This window comes from Macaca thibetana, chromosome 17 (genome assembly GCF_024542745.1).
Source record: "Macaca thibetana thibetana isolate TM-01 chromosome 17, ASM2454274v1, whole genome shotgun sequence".
NCBI lineage: Eukaryota > Metazoa > Chordata > Mammalia > Primates > Cercopithecidae > Macaca > Macaca thibetana.
The window spans coordinates 425675-451824 of NC_065594.1; the positions used below are offsets into that span (position 1 = coordinate 425675).

The 26150-nt window shown below is 41.3% G+C and overlaps 5 protein-coding genes across 26 annotated transcripts in view; 3 read left to right on the plus strand and 2 right to left on the minus strand.

Moving 5' to 3' along the window:
- The window catches only part of XPO4 (exportin 4), a 113676-nt gene extending 100545 nt beyond the window's left edge, over positions 1 to 13131 (plus strand). For 3 of the 4 annotated variants that reach the window (XM_050766728.1, XM_050766729.1, XM_050766731.1), the window contains 4 exons: positions 1344 to 1474; positions 2343 to 2460; positions 2878 to 2970; positions 6249 to 13131. In XM_050766728.1, the coding sequence (XP_050622685.1) occupies positions 1344 to 1474; positions 2343 to 2460; positions 2878 to 2970; positions 6249 to 6446 (540 nt within the window). In that variant the 3' untranslated portion in view covers positions 6447 to 13131. Of the gene's footprint in view, positions 1 to 53; positions 1270 to 1343; positions 1475 to 2342; positions 2461 to 2877; positions 2971 to 6248 lie in introns of those variants that run through there. The other variant, XM_050766730.1, reaches the window with a different exon arrangement.
- MRPL57 (mitochondrial ribosomal protein L57) overlaps positions 1 to 26150 on the minus strand; it is a 407990-nt gene that overhangs the window by 332167 nt on the left and 49673 nt on the right. The window lies entirely within an intron of this gene.
- SAP18 (Sin3A associated protein 18) overlaps positions 1 to 26150 on the minus strand; it is a 556924-nt gene that overhangs the window by 299503 nt on the left and 231271 nt on the right. Inside the window, exon 1 of one of the 12 annotated variants that reach the window (XM_050766783.1) lies at positions 10690 to 10693. The exons of 9 other annotated variants lie outside the window; for them this stretch is intronic. The gene's annotated coding sequence lies outside the window, so the exon portion shown is untranslated. Of the gene's footprint in view, positions 1 to 3049; positions 3054 to 9614; positions 9619 to 10689; positions 10694 to 26150 lie in introns of those variants that run through there. 2 more of the 12 variants (XM_050766782.1, XM_050766771.1) reach the window with 2 other exon arrangements.
- The window catches only part of EEF1AKMT1 (EEF1A lysine methyltransferase 1), a 351602-nt gene that overhangs the window by 249992 nt on the left and 75460 nt on the right, over positions 1 to 26150 (plus strand). For 6 of the 8 annotated variants that reach the window (XR_007720886.1, XM_050766757.1, XM_050766762.1 and 3 more), the window contains exon 1: positions 17022 to 17231. The gene's annotated coding sequence lies outside the window, so the exon portion shown is untranslated. Of the gene's footprint in view, positions 1 to 16499; positions 16598 to 17021; positions 17232 to 26150 lie in introns of those variants that run through there. The other 2 variants (XM_050766759.1, XM_050766758.1) reach the window with 2 other exon arrangements.
- On the plus strand, positions 17238 to 25730 carry LOC126940705 (thymosin beta-4-like). Its single transcript, XM_050766797.1, has one exon. The coding sequence runs from the start codon at positions 25351 to 25353 to the stop codon at positions 25483 to 25485; it is 135 nt and encodes a 44-aa protein (XP_050622754.1). The 5' UTR covers positions 17238 to 25350; the 3' UTR covers positions 25486 to 25730.

The following is a 26150-nucleotide window of genomic DNA, read 5'->3' on the forward strand; positions in this document are numbered from 1 at the left end:
GTGCGTGCTTCTCAGTAACATGGGCCCTTACTCAGTCTCTGTTTCTGCCCCAGAGTCCTGCAGGCACCCACACATTAGTGACTCGTTTTGTCAGGGAGTGCTACAGAAAGAAGCCTGTCCTTTTAGAAACGACATTCTGTTAGCAGTTTTGATTACCTCATAATTTGTCACTAAGGGAATAAAGTAAGTTAAAAGTTTCAGTGTTTTCCTCTGATACTTTCTGAACATCATTCTCAGGTTAAAGGATTGAGCAAAGGAAGGCATTTTCCAAGGGGCACCATGTAAAAATGGGATGGTAAGCATCCAAGACTGATGCTGTTTTAAAGTTTTTGCACGTTCTGACTACGTTATGCCTTGGTTTTGCCAGTTAATATTGAGGGTGTGGTGGTGGTGGGGCACCGTTTTTCTACCATCCCTAAGTACCCTAGAGGGAGGTCTCTTGTCATGAGTTCTCATAGCAGGATAAGGGTGGGGATGAGGACACGGGTGGAAAGGAAAGGAGGACTTTGTGTATGTGCCTGTGTGCGTGCACACACACACGAGATAAAGACAAGGGAGGAGAGTAGGAGGAAGTAAGAGAGTAGAGGCTGAGAAGTGTCCGGAAGGTGAGTACGTACGAGAAGAATGGGTCCTGTCAGTTGCCAGCACAGCAGGGTCGAACCGTGTGCTTCCCTCCTCGAGAACGTCTCTGACTCTTGGAAACAACGCTGATGATCCATGGTATTCACGCGGCAGCCAGCCAGCAGGATGAGGAAGTTTAGTCAACTCTTCATATTGATTTGCATGTAGGGTTTGTTTAAACAAGCCAGTAAACATTTAAGTGTGTATTTTTCTTCAGTGTGGTTAAACCATATTACCTACTTTTACCTCAGTTCTCTAGGGTAGTACAACTGGAAGAATGTTTTTGGAAGCGTAAAGACCGAATACTCTGCTCTGTGCATAGTCTTTACAATTTGTATTAACCTTCTTGAATTTTTTCAACATGCTTGAATGGAAATACATTTACAAAACGGTTTTACTCCCAAGTTGTTTAATAATTTTAAATCTGGCTGCCTTGTTTACTTTTTCAGGGTAAACATAGAGTATCTGAAATTGACCTTAGCTTTTATTAACTATCTAGAAGATCGTTGTTTAGACTATTACTTTGTTTCATAGTAGTTACTAAACTATGCCCTTTATTTGTACCTGTTTTTACATTTAGTTTGGTCTTCATGTTTTCTATATCTTGTACATGTTTTAAAGAAATCATTATATTTAGAAGCTTGTCAGTTACTTTATTGCATTGATGAAAATAAAAATTGGATACTAATGAGCATCCAAATAATTTAATATTTCTTTTTCAGTTTCCAACCCTTTGTAATCAATACTACAAACTAATCACATTTATTTGTGAGATTTTTCCTGAAAAAATACCACAGCTTCCTGAGGATCTGTTTAAAAGTCTGATGTACTCCCTAGAATTAGGAATGACATCATATCCTTTAAATGAACATCATTGTTACTTGTCACTTGGGGAAAAAGGTCTTCCTTTAAAGAAAAGTGTTTTAAGTTTACATTTTTCGGTTTTCTTTTGTGGTTCAATTTTATTTCTTGAAAAACCCTGGGCCAGGCGCGGTGGCTCACACCTGTAATTCCAGCACTTTGGGAGGCCAAGGCGGGTGGATCACCTGAGATCAGGAGTTCGAGACCAGCCTGGCCAACATAGTGAAACCCCATCTCTACAAAAATACAAAAAATTAGCTGGGCGTGGTGGTGTGCGCCTGTAGTCCCAGCCACTCGGGAGGCTGAGGCAGGAGAATTGCTTGAACCTGGGAGGTGGAGGTTGCAGTGAGCCGAGATTGCGCGATTGCACTCCAGCCTGGGCAACAGGAGCGAAACTCTGTCTCAAAAAAAAAAAACCAAAAAACAAAAACCGGTCACTTCTGTAACTGCTCTGTTTCTTTCGTTAGTTTGCCTCGTCCTGTCCTTTCACAGATCTCTGAGGCATTCGGTCCTGGTTCCAGAGTTACCCCTTCATCAGGGTCCCATTAGTAATGTTGAGCTGGGTCTCTGGTCGTAGCTGTGATTGTAGAGAATAATACGACTTTTTAATAAGTTGTATGTATCATAAACTGAAACAAGCTATACATCACCAGGCTCAAACCCAGAACCCTTACAGGCGATCTGAAGAACACTGGAAATCTTTCCTTGTATAACTCAGTGAAGATATTGCCCAGGAGTCTGCTTGTGTGTCTGTATTCATTTCTAGAAACACTCATCTGTTTAACACTAGCTATAATTTTTTTTATCTTTTATAAATCGAATCTATCCAATCGAGTTTGTTCTTTGACCTTCATGATCAGAATGAGTTCGGAGGTTTGCCAGCTCTGCCTGGAGGCCCTGACACCGTTAGCCGAACAGTGTGCAAAAGCACAAGAAACAGACTCACCACTTTTTCTAGCAACACGGCACTTTCTGAAGGTAAGACGTCTGTGGTAGGTCAGAAAATCATCCACTTTCAAACGTATGGTGGGTACACAGAATTCTGCATTCAAATGAGGAAATGCTTCCATTCTTGCGGGGGCGAGGAAACCATGACTTCCTGTTCACTGTTATTTCCTGGAGATCAACTCTTCATGGACACATTCTCATCCACTGTTTTTTGTGTTCTTGAAGATTGATATGGTAGATATTGAGGGAATTTGATATTGTTGATTATTCACATACCACAGCAAGTTGCAATATCTTTTTTTTTTTTTAAACATTAAGGAAAATTTCAGATTGATTTAATAAATAGAATAACAACCAACCCTCTCTTTTTCTTTTTTGGACTGGGGAGGGACGGGAGGATATATGATCATCCTATGTTTTTATTTAGAAGTCTTAATGTAATTTCAGCTGGTTTTTGATATGCTGGTTTTGCAAAAGCACAACACAGAGATGACCACCGCGGCCGGCGAAGCTTTCTACACGTTGGTGTGTTTGCAGCAGGTACTGGACGCCCCTTCTCAGGGGACTCTTCTCATTCTGTTTTGCAAAGAAATTGTGGAGATAGATGGTGGGTCATTAACCCCCCTTTCTTATAGGATCTGTGACTCAGTGCCTCAGTTCTGTTTCAGTGAGGCAATATTTCTTAGCTTCTTTATTAGCTTTCCCATGTCAGCTGGTGTTTATCTGACAGCTGTTTGACAGTTCAAAGCATTTATTTTTTGTCCTCCACCATTATGAACCATCTTTTGTAATGGTCACTGCCCCAAAGCCTGTGCTAGGAATGACGAATACATAATGGGTATGTGAAGAACTCATGGTTTTGTAAGAGAAACAAGATGGCAGACAAAGAAGAGTCTGCCTTCAGACAGTATGGAAGACAGTATTTTACTGCATATTGTAGAAAACAGTATATTACTTCATTTTGTTGATCTTTTAAAGACTGAAGCATCACTGATAATGGGGTTAATAGAAGAGTTAGGCTAGCTTCCCTGTCTCCCCGCTTCTGATAGAATAGGTGCCTGTGAAATTTATGAAAAGGACCATATTGAATATTTTGCTGCCTCAGTTTCCCATTTTCCTCTCCCATGCATATATATATACACGCATATATATATACACACACATATATGTATATATATATACCTCCCAGCATGGCCAAGAAGCTACGGCATTTTATTTCCATCTTTAAAAGGGGTTTAGAGGAGGTCTTCCACACTATTTTAAAGACCTCCTTTCTCTAGATTTCCCGTAACATCTGTGCCCCAAGCTGAAGGTGCTCTGGGGCTTCATTTCTTGCTCTCTGCCGTAGGCTGCCACTTTCGGCAGGTGGTGCCCCCTCTCAGATCTGTGCCCTTTCTCTGTCATTTGATGTACTTGTTGCTTACTAGCAAGGTAGTCTTCTTGTCTGCATATATTTAAACCGTTACATTCTGATCCTCTCTCCCTCCTTCTTTTCTTTTTTTCTTTCTCTCTCTCTTTTTTCTTTTCTTTTATCTCTTTCTTTTTCTTTCCTTTCTTCCTCCCTCCCTCCCTTCCTTCCCTTTCTCCCACCCTCCCTCCTTTCCTCCCCCCGCTTCCACCCTCTGTCCCTTCCTCCCTCCCCTCCCCTCCCCTCCCCTTCCATTTTAACATATTTGCACACTGTAGAAAAGAGCAGGTTTTAGGAATGGCCAGTATGAAACCTGCTGCCTGGCCCCAGAGGCTCTACTATCTCGCTTTTTTTTTTTTTTTTTTGAGACACTTTATTACCCAGGCTGGAGTGCGCTGGTGCAATTACTGCTCACTCCAGCCTCGGCCTCCTGGCCTCAAGCAATCCTCCTGCCTCAGCTCCCCAAGTAGCTGGGACTACAGGTGTGCACCACCACACCTAGCTTATTTTTTGTAGAGACGGAGTTTCACCATGTTGCCCAGGCTTGTATAGAACTCCTGAACTTAAATAATCCACCCGCCTCGGCCTCCCAAAGTGCCTAGGATTACAGGTGTGAGCCCCACGCCTTGCCACCTCTGCCATTTCTTGTGAGTAGGGAAATGATAGGAGATTATACTTGGTCGCCTGTGAACAGGACTGTCCCTTGGATAGGGCAGTCAGGGCGCCGCTCGGGCTCCATGGTTGGGGATTGGGATGCTGCACCTTACCCTTCTTTTCCAAATGTAATTAACGTTTGGTTTCACCATTTTGGTCTATCATGATAGCCCAATAAGCCAGTGAAAAATTACAGCATGCCAGGCGCAGTGGCTCATGCCTGTAATTTTTGCACTTTGGGAGACTAAGGTGTGTGGATCGATTGAGGCCGGGAGCTTGAGACCAGCCTGCTTAACATTGCAGAACCCCGTCTCTACTAAAATTACAAAAATGAGCCAGGCATGGTGGTGCCTGCCTGTAGTCCCAGACTCTTGGGAGGCTGAGGTGGGACGATCACTTGAACCCAGGAAGCAGAGGTTGCAGTGAGACAGGATCTCACTCTGTTGCCCAGGCTGGAGTGCAGTGGAGCAGTCACGGCTCACTGCAGCCTCAACCTCCTGGGCTCAAGCGATCCTCCCACCTCAGCCTCCCAGGTAGCTGGGACTACAGCTGTGCACCACCACAACTGCCTAAGTTTTAAATGTTTTTTAGAGGTGGGATCTCACTGTGTTGCCCAGGCTGGTCTCAAATTCTTGGGCTCAAACAGTCTTCCCTCCTCAGCCTCCCAAAGTGCTAGCATTAAAGGCCTGAGCCACTATGTCTGGCCAGGCCAGCTTTCTTTTTTTTTTTTGAGACAGAGTCTCACTTTGTCGCCCAGGCTGGAGTGCAGTCGTGCGATGTCCGCTCATTGCGAGCTCCGCCTCCCGCATTCCCGCCATTTTCCTGCCTCAGCCTCCCGAGTAACTGGGACTACAGGTGCCCACCACCACGCCTGGCTCATTTTTTTTTCATTATTAGTAGAGACGGGGTTTCATCGTGTTAGCCAGGATGGTCTCTATCTCCTGACCTCGTGATCCGCCCGCCTGGGCCCCCCAAAGTGCTAGGATTACAGGTGTGAGCCATGGCGCCCGGCCTCCAGGCCAGCATTTTTTGAGAGCTTACCTCTGTCCTGGTTGAATTTCCCTTCCGCCTAAACCTTCTTCCACTTTCCTTTATAAGCTTTTATAATAGACTATTAAAAATAGAAAATTTCCCATATTCCTATATTTACTAAAGTCCTTTTCCTGCCCTTTCTCTAAGAGCTGCTGGGCACAATGCCGGTTTGGAGCTTTCAGAGTGCCCTGCTCCACTTGGAGAAGGTGCTGGAATATATTACTCCGCCCCTCCTCCCAAAAGGCTCCTGCCTGTCCTGTCTTTGTGCACACTGCTGTCCTCAGAACTGGGTGTACAATATATCTCTATTAACCTCTGGGGAACTATTGCAGATTTAGATTATGTGTAAAATGCAAAATAAATAGGAATAATGTGCTTTGAAGAGGCAGCACAACAAAGTTATTTATCACATGGGTCTTGGGGCTACCTTGCCTGGACTCTTGCTTGATCTGGGCCATATCACTTCACCTCACTGAGTGTTGAAACTTTCACCTCTGGAATAGGAATAGAAACAGTACCTGTCTGAAAGCATTGTTGTAAATGATAGATGAATTAATTCGTGTAAAAGGTTTTCAAACAGTAGTACTTAAATGCTGAATTACTCTACATGTTAGCTCTTAAAATGTGCCCCTGCCTTTTGGAACCCCACAGTCCAGTAACTGATACGATCTACTTGTATGATATTCTAAGGAGGATACTTGTGTTTCCTTTGTCTCTTCAATAGGCTGAATATTCTGAACTGGTCGAAACATTACTGTCAAGTCAGCAAGACCCAGTTATTTACCAGAGATTAGCAGATGCCTTCAACAAGCTCACTGCAAGCAGCACTCCTCCCACGCTGGACCGGAAGCAGAAGATGGCCTTCTTAAAGAGTTTAGAAGAATTTATGGCAAATGTCGGTGGCCTCCTTTGTGTAAAATAAACAGCGTAACTTCACGCTTTAGATCCTTTCTGCAAAGTGCACTGAATTGCTGAAAGTTGACTTGAGTCTTGTCCTATTCCTCAGTTCATTTGGCCATTTTGGATTTTGGAGAGCCTGAAACTTTGATATGTATGTAATACAGTGAAACGGGAGAGGTCAACTTGGCATCAGCTTCTGCTGTTAAGTGTTAGCCACAATCTGTCATACATATGTCTTTTAGATTTTGAATGATGATTTAAAATTTTCAAAATGAAATTCCATATATGTGCAAACAGATATGGGCACCACGAAATACATATGCAGTGCCTTTTTCCTTTTAACCTAGGTGGCTAGCCAAAGTTTAGAATTTTTGTCATTAAATATGAAATGGATATATGCTAGGCAGTGTTTCTCAACATCTCCATAGATCGCCTGCGTCACTTGAGGAGCTGGTGAAAAGGTAGATTCTTAGGCCCAGCGCCATCTGTAGACCTTCAGAGTCTTAATGTCTGGTTGCTGGGCCCAGGAGTCTTCATGTTAATAAGCTTCTCCTTCCCGTCACCCCAAAAGTTTTGAATCAATGAAAGAGACATTGAAAACTCTTCAGAGGTTTTACGCTTTCTAGCTTTTCCTCCCTTTGATGATTGGGTTTATAATTCAGCAGGAAGGGGAGACATCACCAGGGGTTTGTTGGCTGTTTCTTAGCTTGCTTTCTTGCTTGCTTGCTTTTCTTGCTTTCTGTCTCTCTCTCTTTCTTTTCTCTCTGTCTCTCTTACATCAATCCAGCGTTGCAGGTTTTGTGTAATACAAGTCACTAATCATACTCTGATGCCTGAACTTGAGGAGGAAAATACATGTATATTTTTGTTCTATAAAAATAACCTTAGGAACTGTAGCCATTTCATTGCCTTAATTTTAAGAGGAAAGTACAAAAACAGCTGATTTGTTTTAGTAAGAAACCACGTCTTGATGCTTCAGAGTTGGTTTAGGGTGTTAGCTGCTATGAACCTGTTGCCCCTTTCGATCGTGTATTTATGTAGATTTATCAGTGAAATGAAAGGCTTGTTCCCGTCTAGTCTAACTTTTTGAGTGTGTTTCTATCCAGCCACATAGCCCGTATCTATTCTAAATGGCTTGCTTAAGCAATAATTATTTTAAAGGATGTGAATTACTGATTCACACAGACTATTGCACGTTGGGGCATTAGGGGCAATAATTCTTCTCCAGTCACGGGAGCCAGTGAATTTAATTTCAGAGATTAAAAATTCACTTTAGATCCTCTAGTTAGATCTTTTAATCAGGATTTTTATACAGCTGCCATGCTCCCCTAATTCAGTGTGCCAGCTTACATTGTGGAAATAAAAGCTAATTTATACACAGCAGGCATATGAAACTCCACTCATTGCAATACTTTCACAACACAGTGACAGGTAGAGGACTCTGGCACAGGTGCACTCATGAAACTCTGCTTCCACCATGTTCCTGACACCTATCTGCTACACCATTCTGCAAATACAGTTTTTCTACCTGATTGCATATAGCATATATGTCATTACATGTGATACTGTGCAAAACTTTGTATAATTCTGTGTTATTAACAGTTAACAAAACTGGAGCATCTAAATTACATCCAACCTGTGCATGTGATGTTAGGTAGATGTGAATGCAGGGCCTTGGGCCATAACTTACATTTCTCTCAATTTGATCACCATTGAGTCACAATTAAGGGGAAGCAAAAACATCTTGAAAAGACTGCTAGGAAGGAAACTAATACCAGTCATCCTGAAGTACACGTTTCTGTATTTTAAAAAATACTTTGATGCATTTATTTTTTGGTGTTTTTTTTTTCCCTTAAAAAACCTGAAGTGACATGCAGCAGTAATCTGTTCTGCATTGTTCTTGGTGTTGTGTGTTCCAGCGCCCTCCGGCTTTCTCAGCTGCTGTGAATTATGTGTATCTGTGTGTGCTAAGTACAGTCTCTTTACCAAAGGGCACTGAAACACACAATTGACTGGACAGGTCCATGCGCCATGACAAAACTATAATCAAGTTATTAAAAATAAAGATGAGTGGGAAAGGAATGCCTCGGTAAGTAAAAAGGCATCTATATTTAACAACTTTTACAGATGGCGACATATTTGCAGAATTTGCCCAGATCCTATTACCGTACTGAAAATAGAAAATCTCACCTCCATATTCCTGAGGTCTAATTTCATTAGACTAGTTTTAGTTTAAAAAGACCTTCCTCAGATTGGACCAAATAATACTTACGAGATCACCAGAATGTTGAATGTTGGCACACTGGGGTGAGGAGAAGCCACTACCATTTTTTAGGTGATGGGGATGCCACTGAGTTGCAACGGCTAGACCTTTTCAGAGTGGTTGTGTGCGTGTTTGCCTGATTGGATGCTTGTTCACTTTGTGTTTTATTTTGTCCAGTTTTGTCTTTAGCGTGTTTATTAACTTCTCCTGTCTTGTTTTGTTTTAATGCTCTTGGCCCAGTGGGTCTCAAGAACACCGGCTTAATTCTAGTCAGTTGATTTTTTTTTTTCTGTTAAAACTGACTGTTGTTAAAACATTTTTTAAAACAAAAACATTATTTGTACCCTCTTTTATATATGTCAAAGGGATACTGTCAAGTATTTCATTTTTAGATTTTTGTTTTATAAAATTTCTGTTGTTCGTATAGTATCCTTTAACCTCTAGTTTTCCATACATCCTTTGTTTCTCATTTTCCTTGACCCATTTATTTCCCAAGGCACAATCACGAAAGACTTTGTACTTTCACAGTCTGTTACTGTCGTAGCACCTGTAACTGTGTTCTTGTTTTGTTAAAAGGATTGATTTGCTTTCATGGTCCTTGTGCTGGATGGGTGGCTGCCTCAGTAGCAAAACTACCTGACAGTATTTGACAGTGTCCTTTCCAACACCGTTATTTGGGTCTTACAGGCTGGCCACCTCTGTTAGAACACAGTCCCATGTTAACATCACTGCATTGAGTTTTTGTCTGGTGTAAAGTGTGACATTTAATGTAAACAAACTGCAGGGTTTTTTCAAACTAATTTTAAGAATTTAGTCTTATTTCATTGTAAACTGTGTATCTAATTATTTACATTACTCTGTTCAGATGAGATGGTTACTACTACTTGTCCACGATTTTCATTTGAAAAGCAAGTATCTATACAATTTCCCCCCAGTCAGCATTATTTAACACTCCCCTTAACTGTCTTTGAACTTTCTCTTTTACCAAAAATGTCAAGTCTTTATAGTTGTAATATCACCATGTTTCCCATTTCTGTTAATACTTCTATGAACCCCTCAAGTATTGAAGGGAACTAGCTGTCAGTTTCAAGGATTACAAGTTTGAGTCTCCTAATATACAGCATCATTCTGAACCCTGAAATAATAACTTTTCTCTGTTACAATTTTTATCTGTGTGCCACCTCTGTTGTTAGAGGTGGTTGTCAGTAGACCTTACTGAGTTAGCTGTCTTTGATGAGGAGTTATTGGTTCCTGAATAAAACATTAACCTTTTAAGTCAGAAGGAACCTCAGGACTTCTTAAGGTTTGTTTGTGTTTTTTAAAACCAGAGAATGAGGAACTGATTTGGCTATGAGGTTTAACATTATAATTTTCTGTAAGCTTTCCCACAAAACAACATTGTTGATTTGAGGATATTATAATGTGTTAAACTGTTTTTTAAATGTAAGTGGTTATTCTCCGACTTGGTAACTATGTTCTGAAAACACTGCATTTAAGAATTTTTAAAAATTGGTTTTCTAAAATTAAAATGTCCAAATTAGGCATATTGCTGAGCTCACATTGATGTGAAGTGCCATGGTTCCGGCTGAATTTTAAGCATATTTTCATTTAGATATAAAATATGTGAAGTATGCTTGGTTGATTACAGTGGGAACCCATGACATAGTTAACCAAAGAATATGTTTGGTTCAATAAAAATAGAAGTTTCATACTGGGCATTCATTCTGTTTTAAGGGAATGAATGAAGAATCGGTTTCCTGCTGTAGTGCTCTGTGGGGAAGTCTTAGTAAAGACCGGAATGCTGAGGTCGGCTGTGGCAGTTCCCTCCTCAGAGTTGGGTGGTGTGGCTTGCCCATTACCCGCGTGAAGCTCACATCGTTACCCTCCTCTCCCGCTGCGGTTGGATCTTTCCCTGTTCCCAGGCCCTCCCAGCAATTGGAGAGGTGTTTTTTTTTTTTTTTTTTTTTTTTGATTTTGGTTTTGGTTTTGGTTTTGTTTTCTTCCCCCCAGTCTGCATTCTTAGGCCTCTTAGCTATTAGGAACTGTCAGATACATACTAGTAGCTAATTTTCCTAGCCTGAAATTACATACTGCATCTGCACTATGTACCTACTGGGGATCTGACCTCAAGTGTTTTCTGAGCCCAGGCTTCCTGGTGTGGTGTCTTTTACCACATAAAATTATTACAGATTGCAAATGCTGGTATTGTGATTTGATTCTCTGTACAAAGAAAGAAGCTCTATGCAGTGAGTTTGTGGTTTAATGGTCACAAAAATGTTAGCACTGCTACCACTCAGCACGTGTAAAATTTTTTAAATTTATAAATATTAAAATTTTAAACTTACACTAAGACTTTTCAGTTTTTTTTAAAGACCCAGGGATGAGTGTACTATTTAAATATTTACCTCTATTAACATAACTAATGAAGGTATAAAGTTGCATTTAGTTTTTCAGAAGATGCTGCAATATGGTTTTAGGAAATAAATTAAGGCTATGTATTGAGCCAGTTATAGGCGGAATATCAGGTTGATAAAATTTTATTTGTATTTTTAAAATTCATAAATGGGAGTTAAAATGTGTCTTGTCACTAAATATTTTTATTACATTTTTGTTTTGACCATGTGTGATTTGTTCATGGGTATTTAGCTAGACTCTTTTATGAAACTCATTGAAATGGTGCTAGTTTCTTTACCATTATAGGAAGATTGACACTGGGGACATTACACAGTCCTAAAATAATTTTAAACTTAAAAAAATGAAGACATCTGTACCGATAAAAATCAAGATTTCTATTACCTTCTGGGAGAACCCCTGGTACTCACAGAATATCCAGTATTAGAAATATAACAATTTTGTCTATATTTTATAATATTTTTCTCAGCCCACAGCCTTAAAAACAATTTCACAGTTAAGTGATTATCTTTGGTGCATATTTAGTAAATACTTTTAGCAGTTTGAGTCATTCTTTTTGGCCTTTCAGGGAAAGTGGTGAATTACCATCTTATTGTGTGCTAGACAGATCCACCCTTTGCCTAGTGTTAAATCTTGTAAATATATGAAGTGAAAAGTTAATTTTTAAAGAAAATGCATTTTTAAAATGTTCATTTTTAACCTGAATTTGCTTTGAATATTCTTTGATTTGTAATGTTGTTATTTAGGTTATATTGAGATTTATTCCCCTCCAAAGGTGGATAAAGAAAAGTTGTTTAAGAAAACCAATTAGAGTGTATTTTTGTTTCCTTTCTTTCATTACCAAGTGTGGGGCCGTAGACACAAGCTAATCATCTGTCGTTTGAGAGCCACAGATGATTTCAAAGGTCCCAAATATATAATAATCTGTAACTGCTTTTTTAAAAGACATCTTTAATGGGGCTCTCCAAAAATACAGTTTGGTTGCTTATGAGTGATGCCTTTGACGGGCTGATTAGATTATAAGACAGTTTTGTTTGTTTGTTTTTTGAGACGGAGTCTCGCTCTGTGGCCCAGGCTGGAGTGAGCGGCGCAATCTCAGCTCACTGCAAGCTCCGCCTCCCGGGTTCCCGCCGTTCTCCTGCCTCAGCCTCCCGAGTAGCTGGGACCACAGGCGCCGCCACCACGCCCGGCTAATTTTTTGTATTTTTAGTAGAGACGGTTTCACCGTGTTCGCCAGGATGGTCTCGATCTCCTGACCTCGTGATCCGCTCGTCTCGACCTCCCCAAGTGCTGGGATTACAGGCGGGAGCCACCGCGCCCGGCCTTCTTTGTTTTTTTAAACATAGGATCTCAGATCGGGTCTTGTGCATTCTATCTAATCTCAAATGGCAATTCAGTTTGACTTCTTTTAAAACTAAGTGGAAATGGTATATTTGGTGAAATAAATGAAATAATCTTGCTGGGAAATTCCACACAGCACCCCCGGCAGCATCCTGTCTCAGTTCTGGTGTATAATTCAACCTCCTACTGAGCGTCCCTGTAAATTATTTTTAATATATAGCATGAGAGTGAACTGAGGTAAGTCATTGATGTTTCCCAGAGATGATGAATGAACAGAAACAAATAGGATCTACTAAACATTTTATTCCCATAGTAGTGAGCAGTTTTGTTCTTGTTTTGATAATGTTCATTTCTGCCTACTTTACCATCTTAGGCTTCAAATACTCCTTTAAGAAAGCCCAAGATATATTGAGTAGTGGAACTTCTTATTTGTACACCTGTTTATAACTGCACTGCCCTGGATGTTACGGTTATTTCTAAGGACTTACCTGGTAAAGCTAGTTGAACTGGTAGACTGCAGGGTAGAGGCAGACCTAGATTCAATCTCTAACTAAGCTACATAGGGCTTACATTAATTTCCACAGGTCTGTTATCCATACCATGAGCTTATAAGTGTTCCAAAGAAAAAATTTAAAAGTGATGGATAAAATACAATAGTAGATGTTCAATAAATTCCATTGTATTTAAAGATGATTTCTGAAAACACATTTCATTTTATTAGATAAATGTATCGTAACACTAAGTCTGATACCTAATAGTCAATTGCTTTTAAATACATGCTGTAATATCTTCATATGATACTACGTTGTAGCCCTAGCCACAACCACCCTAGGGATATTGGGGTAGAATTCACCATATTTATTTACTGTATCTTTTTTTTAATGAGAAAATGGATCTATTTATGTCAACTATCTTAGTCTGTTCTATTTAAGTCAACTATCTTAGTCTGTTTGGTGCTGTTACAATACCTGAGACTAAAGAACAGAAACTTATTCTGTCATTTCTGGAGGCTGCCCTTCGCCTTCCATCATGTGGAAGAGGCAAGAAAGCCGTCACCGGATACTGGCAAGAGAGAATCAACTCCCTCCTTCAAGCCCCTTTGTAATGGGACCTAATTTCATTCATTAGGGAGGAACTCTCTTGGCCTAATCACCTCTTAAAAGCCTCACCTCTTCATACTGGCACATTGGCAACAATTGAGTGTTGCAAGGGAGCTATTCAAACCACAGCAACAAGGATTTTATTTTCTGCTGAATATGCACCTATTATTTCTACAACAATGAAAAAATCCTAACAGTGATTCCCAAAGTGAGTTTCATGCATTAGTAATTCTTAAAAATAATTGTTATTAAATATGTTTTGATACAACGGGTTTCTTCAGTGCATTAAGTTGAAGGCTTTAATACATTAATGCCTATTGTGAAACTCAGAAGAAGAGTTTAACCACATTTTCCTGATTTTTACTTTATACAGTCTTTTCTCAAAGTACCTTATAGGACTAGAAATCTAAGCAATATCCTTTGCAACATGCTTAGGATAATTTGAATAACTGTGATAAAGCACTCAATGGAAGAAAAACACGTGAATCTGTTTTTGTAATTACAGGCAATTTGTTTGTTGTTGTTTTAAGAAAAACTGAGTCTGGTGTGGTTTTTGGTTTTTTTTGAGACAGACTTCCTCTGTCACCCAGGCTGGAGTGCAGTGGCATGATCTTGACTCACTGCAACCTCCACCTTGCAGGTGTAAGCGATTCTCCTGCCTCAGCCTCCCAAGTAGCTGGAAATACAGGTGTGTGCCATCACACCCGGCTAATTTTTGTATTTTTAGTAGAGATGGAGTTTCGCCATGTTGACCAGGTTGGTCTCAAACTCCTGACCTCAGGTAATCTGCCCACCTCGGCCTCCTAAAGTGCTGGGATTACTGGCGTAAGCCCTGCACCTGGCCCCGAGTCTGGTTTACTTTCTTTTTTGCACCATTTCTGAAGAGAAGCAATATGAACAAAAATCACTGGTGAATACACAAAAGGAATAATTCCTGAATTAAAATTGAAGACATCCTTCATGTCCAATTTAACTGGACAAGTAATTTTCCCTTTAATGAGACTGTACTCCTTTAATATTTTACATGTTTATGATTTGCAAAAACCATTAAATTACAGTGCACAGGTTTCACCAGGAAAATATTAATCTTACTGTATTACTGTCATGCTGTCTGAGCAATGAGGTCTAGTGAAGGTATAAAAAACTCTTTGACATCTACGGTCACTTTAATAGTAAAAATAGTATATAGTAAAATACATGAAGGTAACATGTCATATGCTATTAAAGCAATGTCAGCTTTGAAAGAAAATGATCTACTGTTTCAGACTTGACTGAATGTAAACTTCTGTTGAAAGTAGTTATAAGCTGAGGCAGTCTCTTGTTTATTGAACACCACCTCCATAAAAAATGCACTCATAAAAGTTGGTTATTGTTCCTCAGTTTGTGTTAATTTCCTTTTTTTTTTTGAGACAGAGTCTCACTTTGTTGCCCAGGCTGGAGTGCAGTGGCACGATGTCCGCTCACTGCAAGCTCCGCCTCCCGGGTTCACGCCATCCTCCTGCCTCAGCCTCCTGAGTAGCTGGGACTACAGGCGCCGCTACCACGCCTGGCTAATTTTTTTATATTTTTAGTAGAGATGGGGTTTCACCGTGTTTGCCACTATGGTCTCGATCTCCTGACCTCATGATCCGCCGGCCTCAGCCTCCCAAAGTGCTGGGATTACAGGCGTGAGCCACCGTGCCCAGCTGTGTTAATTTCTTTTAGTTTTTTTTTTTTTTAAACATATTTTCTTCCTGTTCCTTTTCCAGAATACACCTGATCTTGAAATATTTGGTTAATAGACTTGTCATCAATTCAAAACAAAGTCAAAATGTAGCATGGGTTATTATAAACTGGAAATAGTTCTTAAAATGGAAATTACGGTACATCCAAAGTTATAAACCTAGTGTTTCATTAACTACTTACTGAATAGCATCATTTGCCAGCTGAACAGTTTATATCCTTACCTTATACCAGAAAGGATTTTCACATTGCTCAGCAGAATATATAAAATTCAGCAAGATCATGAAATTGGTAAAGAAAATGGAGGAAAGGGAGGTAGGAGCATAATATAGATTGATTTCTTGGGGAATTGAAAACAAATACTTTGTATCACTTATAATTTGGTAACTGCTAAAACGTAAGGGAACCTTTTAATAATCAGTGCTTGTATGTGCCAGATAATTAAGGTGTTGTTGACGAAAATCGTACGTACTTACGGTGCTAGATGTCTAAATATATATATTGATCAACAGACTCAACACTGAAGACCCTGAAAGACTAACGAGTTTTAAAGGTTCCCCTCCCCGCACCGCCAATCCCTTAAATTTTACCAAAGCCTCAATTTGATATCAACATTTAAAGTCAACGATTTGATTAAAAGACTGAGCAATCGACCAATGAAGCCTTGACTTTGAAAACCTACGTGACTCAGTGCAAAACAGTGGGTTTAACTTTAATTAGGATCTTAATTCCTTTTTTTTTTTTTTTTTAGGCGGAGCCTTGCTCTGTCGCCCAGGCTGGAGTAGCTGCGGCGTGATCTCGGCTCAGTGTGGCTTCTGCCTCCCGGGTTCCAGCGAGTCTCCCGCCTCAGCCTCCTGGGTAGCTGGGATTAAGGCGCACGCCGCCACGCCCAGCTAAGTTTTGTATTTTTAGTAGAGAGGAGGTTTCACCATGTTGGTGAGGCTGGTCTCGAACTCCTGACCTCAGGTGATCCGCCCGCCTCGGCCTCCCAAAGTGTTGGGATTACAGGCGTGAGCCACCGCGCCCTGTGAGGGCCTTAAATATCTCTTGCCACCATTCTTGGAGGCAGCTGATGAGACAAGTGAAGGAACGACTCCAGGATGGAGACAACCCCCAGGATTGTAAACGCGAGATTGAGACGCTGCCGGGAGATGGCCTGTCTTGCGCAAGCGCCTGGGCGGGAGGGTCTGCGCCTGCGCGAGCGCGACTCTGGCCAGCCCCTCCCACTGCCCACGGAGAGTCTGGGCGACTGCGCACGCGCGGCTGGTGAGTGGCGGGTTCCGGCGCAGCGGTGGGGCTGGCTGCGCGCCGCTGAGGGGTTTTGGACTGGGTTAGGTGCGTTTGGTGTATGTGTTTCTCACCTTTTTTCCAGGGCGGTGGTAGCGGAAGAGTTTAGTTAGCGGTGGCTGGCGGATGCCTGAGGGAAGGAGCTGGCGCCGGCCTGAGAATGGGTCCTGGCTGCTGGTTGGGCGCGGTCGGGCCTCGTGTCCAGGTCGCTGAAGGGGCCGCGTCCTGGGCCGCGCACGTTGGCTCCCGGGCCTCAGGCGGCCTTGGTGCTGAGGGGGACGTGAACCCTTAGGCTGCGGCAGCGCGTGGAGGCCTTCCTTCCGCGTAGAAACAGGACTCGGCCTGCGGTCCTTTCCATCTTTGCTCTCAGAAGTTCGCGGAGGGATTTGGCGAAATACCCGACCAGGCTTGACTGTCCGCTCCTGGAGGGCGGGCCCTGTCGCCGGGGCTTCTGAGGCGGGCACCCGTGGAGTAGACTAGGACGAGGGCGGCTTTACTGCGAAACGGTTTCACTGCTGCTGCCTTTACTCCGAAGCCAGTAGCTTCGGAGGTGCAGAAGAAGCGCTGGGACGATCCTGGAGGGAGCCACGTGTCAGACAGGAAGGCCTTGCTGATGGGGGTTGTGGTTACACGCGGTGTACATCACAACGTCGCACTGCACACCTACGACCTGCATTTCACTGTAAGCGTTACCTCCTTTTTAAAGTTAATTTAAAAACAGGATAAATGGAATTCTGGAAAGCGATACGGAAGGAACTGTTTGAGGCAGGGGGACTCAAAGATGAAAAGAGAATGAAAACCTTTGGCCCTTTTCTGGACATACATTGGATTAAGGGTAGAATCATACAGCAATCTATAAAAAGTATTTGGAGAATATCTAGGCCTTACCCATTCGTAGAGGGAGTCTCGCTCTCCTGCGGTTTACTGGAGTCTGGGATGGCTCCTAGGTTAATGCTTTTTCCGCTGGATCACACTGTCTTAACCTAATTTCACACAAGAATGAATGTGGAAATTATAGTATGGTGGTTTTGCCCTAAGTAAATTTGGTAACATGGAAATTGAGTGATTTTATACAAAAAGAGACTAACCACAGCCCATGAGAAGCCGGCTAATCCCTGCTTACGCTACAAGCCAACGTGTCCGACCCTTTGGTCAGGCTGTTCCATTCTTCTGAAATCCTCACTCTTCATCCTTACCTTTCCTTCAGGTCGAGTTGAAACTCCACCTGCTCTTTCACTCCTCTCCCCACTCAGGCCCTCCACTCTGATCCCAGGGCGTGAATGGTGCTTCTCTATAGAGGGCGTCCACCTTACCGTTGGTGTTCGCCATGTGTCTGCCTAACCTAGAATTTTTCGGCTGCAGCTTGTGGGGTGGGATACTTCTTTGATGTGGAGGGCTGTCTTGTGAATTTTAAGTTCGGCAGCCTCTACCCACCGGATGCCAGTGGCACCCTCCTTCCCATTTATGGCAACCAAAAATGTCTCCAGGCATTGCCAGATGTTCCCCTTAGCGACAAAAGAGCTCCTCGTTCTGTGAGAACTGCTGATCTAGAGTCTGAGCCACATAAGGTCCAAGGTCAGTTTAATAATAATATAATTTCAATATAATCCATAGGTACAAATTTCAAAATATAAAGAAAAATTTTTTTACTGCCACTTGTGGTGCAGGACCACCCCATAGAGAGTGTGCCCAGAGTAGCCAGAAAAAATTTAAAGATAATAATATAACAGTACTTCCCAACTCTTTTGGATCATAAACCCCCTTAGAAATTTTAAAAATAATAAAGCTATAATGAGATAGTGATTTAAAAAATGTTAAAAATAGGTTAATTTAATTTTTTTTTTTTTGAAATGAAGTTTCTTGTGACTCAGGCTGGAGTGCAATGGCGAGATCTCAGCTGACTGTAGCCTCCATCTCCCGGGTTCAAGTGATTCTCCTGCCTCAGCCTCCTGAGTAGCTGGGACTATAGGCGGCTGCCACCACGCCTCACTAGTTTTTGTATTTTTAGTAGAGATGGGTTTCACGATGTTGGCCAGGCTGATACCGAATTCTTTACCTCAGGTGATATGCCCGCCTCAGCCTCCCAAAGTGCTTGGATTATAGGCGTGAGCCACTGCTCCCGGCCATTTCATTTAATCTTTGATGTTTATCTTGCTAACCGATTTCAGTTTTCCTCATTAGAAGTGATGCACTTTTGAACTCACTTTAACAATGTAGGAAACATTCTACGACTCTTAAAATTGCAGCCCCCTATGCTCTCCATGTGTTCCTCTGTTAATCTTACTGTTATCTAACATTTATTTCATACGTATTGTTTTAGTCTGTCTTCCTCTCGAATGTAAGCACCAAGAGAATAAGGACTTTGAGACTTACCACCTAGAACAAACAGTGCTTCCTACATGGTAGAAAATGATTATCAAAGGAATGGATTTAATACACTTCAAACTTTTATTTTGGGATCAAATTCTTACATAGATTGGAACTTAATTGCCTTTTACAGCTATGAAAGTAGACAGTTTTATTAAATTGCTCTTTGGAATTCCTTGTTTTGCACTTAAAGTCAACTGATTCCTTTTTGGTTTTCATGTTTTATTTCTAAGTGATTAACAAGTTACAGGCTGTAATTTAAAAGCCCTTCTTCGATGGCCGGGCACGGTGGCTTGCGCCTATAATCCCAGCACTTTGGGAGGCCGCGGGGGGGTGGATCACGAGGTCAGGAGATCAGACCATCCTGGCTAACATGGTGAAACCCCATCTCTACTAAAAATACAAAAAATTAGCCAGGCATGGTGGCGGGCGTGTGTAGTCCCAGCTGCTGAGGAGGCTGAGGCAGGAGAATGGCATGAACCCGGGAGGCGGAGCTTGCAGCACCACTGCACTCCAGCCTGGGCGACAGCAGGAGACTCTGGTAATAAAAGCCCTTCTTCAGTGGTGCAGCTGTGGAAAGTACTAATAAAAATGGAATTGGCTGGGCATGATGGCTCATGCTGGTAATCCTAGCACTTTGGGAGAACAAGATGGGTGGATTACTTGACTCCAGGAGTTCAGGACCAGCCTGGGCAACATGAGGAGACCCCTGTCTCTACAAAAATTAGCTGGGCGTGGTGGTGTGCACCTGTAGTCGCAGCTACTCAGGAGGCTGAGATGGGAGAATTGCTTGAGCTGGGGAATTTGAGGCTGCAGTGAGCCATGATCACACCACTGCACTCCAGCCTGGGCAACAGAGTGAAACCCTGTCTCAAAAAAATATATATATATATTTCTATGTCAAAGATAAATATATATGCATATGTGTGTATGTATGTGTCTGCATATGTATATGGACACACTCATACACACAAACACACTTTTATTTTTCTTTCAGTTCTAGGCAGTATTGTGGTGCAGCCTTTTTTAGGAACTTGTACTCTTCAATTTTGCCAGGCAACATTGGCTTTTAATAGTTCCCTGATTTTTTTTCCTGTATGAACTCACAATTCTGAAATACCAAATTGAAACCTTTTAGTTGTTTGAAGATCATTTTGCCGTGTTTTCTCAGTTCAGCATGCGCACAAGATAATCTTTGGAATTTTTACTTGGAAATATTCCAGCCTGTTGGGTCCTCGTATGCTTTCCTGAAAATGTGTTCTTTGTGCTTATTGCAGTAAACTAGAACTATTCATTTCAAGTATTCATACCATTCTTTGGTGGGACTTCTATAGACAACCCCATGTTGAGTGAAATTATTTTTAGTTCTAAGTATAAAAACCTTAAAAGTAGATAATCCATCACTATTCAGCTTATAAAACTGAACACTATACCCATTCAACCCTAGTCTCCCCTCCCCCGAACCCCTAGCAACCACAATTCTACTTTCTGTCTCTGTGATTTTGACAACTCTAGGTACTTAATATAAATGGAGTTACGCAGTATTTTTTTAAATGACTGGCTTATTTCACTCAGCATAATGTCCTGAAGGTTTATCTATATTGTAGCATATATCAGAATTTCCTTCTTTTCCAAGGGAATCATATTCCATTGTATGTGTATATTTCATTTTCCTATATTCATGCTTGCTGATTCTCTTTTGCCTGCTTAAAACTGCTTTTAATTCCTCTAGTGAGTTTTTCATTTCATTGTTGTACTTTTCAGCTCCAGAATTTCTAGTCTCCTTTTGTTTTCTGTCTCTATTTATATTTCCAATTTTGTTCATATGTCATTTTCCTCACTTACTCTACACCTTTCTTTAGTTATCTGAGAAACTTTAAGATAGTTATTTTAAAGTCTTTGTCTATGAGGCCAACCATCTAGTCTTTCTCAGGGATGGTTTCTCTTGATTTATTTTTTTCCTTTGAATGGGCTGTACTTTCCTATTTCTTTGTGTGCCTTCTAATTTTTATGTTGAAAATTAGGCATTTGAATAATAATGTGATAACTCTGGAAGCCATTGTGTTTGAATGTCTCAGTCCTTAGATGTCTGGCTTCCCGAAAGGGTAAAAAAGAAAAGTAAAAGCATGGGGGAAAGGTGCTGGCACTTTAAATCTGCTGGAAGTCACTTTAGCCAGAGGGAGAGGGGCTTGCAACAATGACCGCCACCTGTGTCTTTGGCTTTCTTATTGGAAGCAGCAAAGGTAGTCAGAACAGATTATTCCAATGTTTGAAAGACAGGTATTTCCTGTAAGTTTTATGCAAGGTGTTCCTCAGTGTGTGCATAGCCAAGCTGCTCCTGGAACTATTCTGTGTTTAGATTTTGTGTTTGCCTGTTTGGCATGTATTAATTACAGGGATAAACTAAAGGCTAAAATTGTTTACATCATCCTTTTAAGCCCTCTCTTGGGGGTGCACAAACCTCATATCACAGACTTCCTGGTGACAACCATAGAATGCCTGTTTTTGCTTTATGCCCTATAGGGGATGTCACCACCTAGATCCTTCCCACTTACTTAGCAATAAAGGCATAGTCTCAGGTCCTTTCTCTGCTTTGTGGTCTCTGCTCGTGACAGTTTCACGTGGCCCCCTGTGGCATGCCATGACCCTCATTTCTGGGGAGAATTGTAACATTAAACTTTCTTTTCAATGGCATTGATCTCTCCATGTCCTCTCTGTCACCTTTATAAATTAAGACTTAAAACAAGAGTGCATGCATAGCTGCTTGTCAGGGGGCTGGAGGGTGAGAATGGGTAGCTGCTGCTGATCAGAGAGCTGAAATTCGCTGAAATTAACCACTATTTACAATCTTAGCCTTCCAATAGACCCTTCAAAAGATTGAGGTGTCCAGTCTTTTGGCTTCCCTGGGCCACATTGGAATAAGAATTGTCTTGGGCCGCACATAAAATACACTAATAGCTGAGAATCTGGGTAGGCCAAGATGGTTAGAGTGCAAGGCTGAGTACCAAAGAGAACAGAGAAAGAACTCCAGGTATCTGCAAAGGGACCTCCTTGAGAAACTACTGGAAGATACGGAAATAAACATCTGAAAAGATTTGAAGGAACAGTACCTGATTCATTCAAGACCAAGAATAGTGTTTTTTTCTACCAGCTGGACTGGAAAACCTCATAATTTATGGGGCATTGGATAGAGTACTTCAAAGGGTTTTGCCTCAGTAATGGGGTGTAATCAGTCTAGACTAAGTGCTGCTCTGCTCTTGTCTAACAGTCTTAAAAATGAGACCTGAAAGGATCAAATTGTTTCCAAGTAACTAAACTGTGTCTCAGTGCAAATCAAGAATAATTATATAGGAATACAGAAATATATAGCATACAAGTTAAAATTCACAATGTCTGGCATTCAATTAAAAAAACTATCAGACATGTAAAAAATCAAGAAAATACAATCCATAATGGGAAAATCAGTCCACTGAAACTGACCCAGAATAGATGTATGTTAGAAGTAGTGGACAAGGATGCTAAAATAAATTTATATTCTATGCTTTCAAAAAGCTACAGGGAAGATTGAACATGTTAACTGGAAATATGCAAATAAAGACTCATGTAACTTTTGGAGATGTCTGAGATTAAATGTCTGTGGTGAAAATTACACTGTAGGGGATTAATAGATTAGGCATAGAAGAATAGAAGATTAGTAAACTTGAACACTAGAAATAGAAGCCATCACAAATGAAATACAAAGAGAAAGAAGTTTAAAATGAAGAAAGCATCAAAGAGCTGTGGTACAATGTGAAGCTACTAAATATGTGTATAATTGGAGTCCCTGAAAGGGAAGGGCGACAGAAGATTACTTGGGAAATAATGGTCAGAGTTTTTCCAATTTTGGTGAAAAACTATAAACCCACAGATCTAAGAAGCTCAATAAACACAAAGTACAAGAAATATGTAAAAAACCACACCAAGGCACATAATAATCAAATACCCAAAACCAGTAATAAAGAGAAAATCCTTTAAAACCATAGAAAAGAAAGACATGAAGAAAAATAAGAATTACAGCAGATTTTATGTGTGGAAACAATGCAGTGAATAGACAGTGGAGGACTATCTTTAAAATACCAAAAGAAAACTTGTCAACCTCAAATTCTATACCCACAGTTAAACAGACATTATCAGAAGCAAAAGCTGAGAGAATGCATCACCAGCAGAATTGTACCACAAGGAATGTTCAACGAAGACATTCAAGCAGAAGGAAAATGACACCAGCTGGAAATAGCTATTCAACAGAATGAGGAGTTAAATATATATATGAGTTTTTAATTTAACAATGTAATGTGGCATTTATAACAAATGTAAAAAGTAGGATGTATGACAACAGTAACACAAAGATTTGGAGAAGAGAAATGGATTTATGTATACTATCAGAAGTTTCTTTTTTTGAGACAGAATCTGGCTCTGTTGCCCAGGCTGGAGTGAAGTGGCGTGATCTTGGCTTGCTGCAACCTCTGCCTCCTGGGTTCAAGCAATTCTCTTGTCTCAGCCTCCCAAGTAGCTGGGACTACAGGCGCCTGCCATCACACCCGGCTAATTTTTGTATTTTTAGTTGAGACAGGATTTCACCATATTGGTCAGGCTGGTCTCAAACTCCTGACCTCAGGTGATCCGCCTGCCTCAGCCTCCCAAAGTGCTGGGATTACAGATGTGAGCTACCACACCCGGCCATATACCATAATTCTTAAGCAACCTCTTAAATAGTCACAGCTAGTAAGCTAACAATAGAGAAAGAAATAGATTTATAAAATGTTTTCACTGCTGTGTAGTGAATATATTTATACTGTAGGAATATACAACGTTATATACTATCTAATAGCTGGACATTTCAGTTGAGTTTAATTTTTTCTATTACATGTTTTTTTCCTTTTCCTTCTGTTTTTTTGAGATGGAGTCTCACTCTGTCACCCAGGCTGGAGTGCAGTGGTGTGATGTGTGCTCACTGCAACCTCCACCTCCCAGGTTCAAGCGATTCTACTGCCTCAGCCTCCTAAATAGCTGAGATTACAGGTGCACGCCAACATGCCTGGCTAATTTTTTTGTATTTTTAGTAGAGATGGGGTTTCACCATGTTGCCCAGGCTGGTTTTGAACTCCTAACCTCATGATCTGCCCACCTTGGCCTCCCAAAGTGCTGGGATTACAGGTTTGAGCCACCATGCCCAGCCTCTATTATATATTTCTACTTTGAGCATCTTTTCATATATATATATGCCTACTTGATGTTAGACTTCTTAATTGCGGTCAGTCTGGTAGGTGTATAGTGGTACTTCATTATGATTATAATTTGCATTCCCTGATGACAAGGTTGAACACCTTTTCATATGATTTTTGATTATCTGTGTGTCATCTTTTATAAAGTGCCTATTGAAATGTTTTGCCTATTTGTCTTTTGGTATAAAATAATTCTAAAAAGAAAAATTCTAGAAGCATATATGAAAGCTAGAAAATGAAACAAGAATTAAAACCAAGGGAAGAGGGCGGGCAGATCACAAGGTCAGGAGTTCAAGACCAGCCTGGCCAACATGGTGAACTCCTGTCTCTACTAAAAAATACAAAAATTAGCTGGGCGTGGTGGCGGGCACCTGTAATCCCAGTTACTGGGGAGGCTGAGGCAAGAGAATCACTTGAAATCAGGAGGCGGAGGTTGCAGTGAGCCAAGACTGCGTCACTGCACTCCAGCCTGGGCGAAAGTGAAACTCCATCTCAAAAAAAAAAAAACCAAGGGAAGAAACACAAAGCAAATAATGAAATAGCAGACTTAAGCACAATATATCAATAATTAAGTGTAAAACGTCTAAATGCACCAATAAAAGAGCTTATCAGTAAGGATTTATTTTTTATTTTTATTTTTGAGTTGGAGTCTCACACTGTTGCCTGGGCTGGAGTGCAATGGCACAATCTCACTCACTGCAACCTTCGCCTCCTGGGTTTAAGCGATTTTCCTGCCTCAGCCTCCCGAGTAGCTGGGATTAGAGGTACCATGCATGGCTAGTTTTTGTATTTTTAGTAGAGACCGGGGTTCACTATGTTGACCAGGCTGGTCTCAAACTCGTGACCTCGTGATCCTCCCGCCTCAGCCTCCCACAGTGCTGGGATAACAGGCGTGAGCCACCCACTGCGCCTGGCCAGGATTTTTTTTTTTTTTAGGAGAAAACTATGTGCTGCCCACAAGAAACTCACTTCAAAATTAGCAGGGTGTGTGTGTGTTGAAAGTGAAAGGAAGGAAAATATATACCATAGAAGATTTTTTTAAAAAGCATGAGCACTTTTACTGATAGCAGGTAAAGTAGACATAAGAGTAAAGAAGTCAACTCGGTGGTGGCCACTGCGCAGACCAGACTTCGCTTGTTCTTGCGTGCCTCGCTCTGCTTTTCCTCCGCAACCATGTCTGACAAACCCAATATGGCTGAGATCGAGAAATTCGATAAATCGAGACTGAAGAAGACGAGACTGCAAGAGAAAAATCCACCGCCTTCCAAAGAAGCGATTGAACAGGAGAAGCAAGGAGGCGAATCGTAATGAGGCGTGTGCCGCCACTATGCACTGTACATTCCACAAGCATTGCCACCTTATTTTACTTCTTTTAGCTGTTTAACTTATAAGATGCAAAGAGGTTAGATCAAGTTTAAATGACTGTGCTACCCCTGTCACATAAAAGAACTACAGACAACGAAGGCCGCGCCTGCCTCTTCCATCTGTCTATCTGGCTGGCAGGGAAGGAAAGAACTTGCATGTTGGTGAAGGAAGAAGTGGGGTGGAAGAAGTGGGGGTGGGACGACAGTGAAATCTGGAGTAAAACCAAGCTGGCCCAAGGTGTCCTGCAGGCTGTAATGCAGTTTAATTAGAGTGCCTTTTTTTGTTGTTGTTCAAATGATTTTAATTATTGGAATGCACAATTTTTAAAATATGCAAATAAGTTAAAAAACTTTAAAAAAGGCCGGGCGCGTTGGCTCAAGCCTGTAATCCCAGCACTTTGGGAGGCCGAGACGAGTGGATCATGAGGTCAAGAGATCAAGACCATCCTGGCTAACATGGTGAAACCCCGTCTCTACTAAAATATACAAAAAAACTAGCCGGGTGAGGTGGCGGGTGCCTGTGGTCCCAGCTACTCGGGAGGCTGAGGCAGGAGAATGGCGTAAACCTGGGAGGCGGAGCTTGCAGTGAGCTGAGATCCAGCCACTGCA

What these genes read in the sequence shown, in the direction of transcription:
- LOC126940705 (XM_050766797.1), top strand. Translation starts at nt 25,351, where the DNA reads ATGTCTGACAAACCCAATATGGCTGAGATCGAGAAATTCGATAAATCG.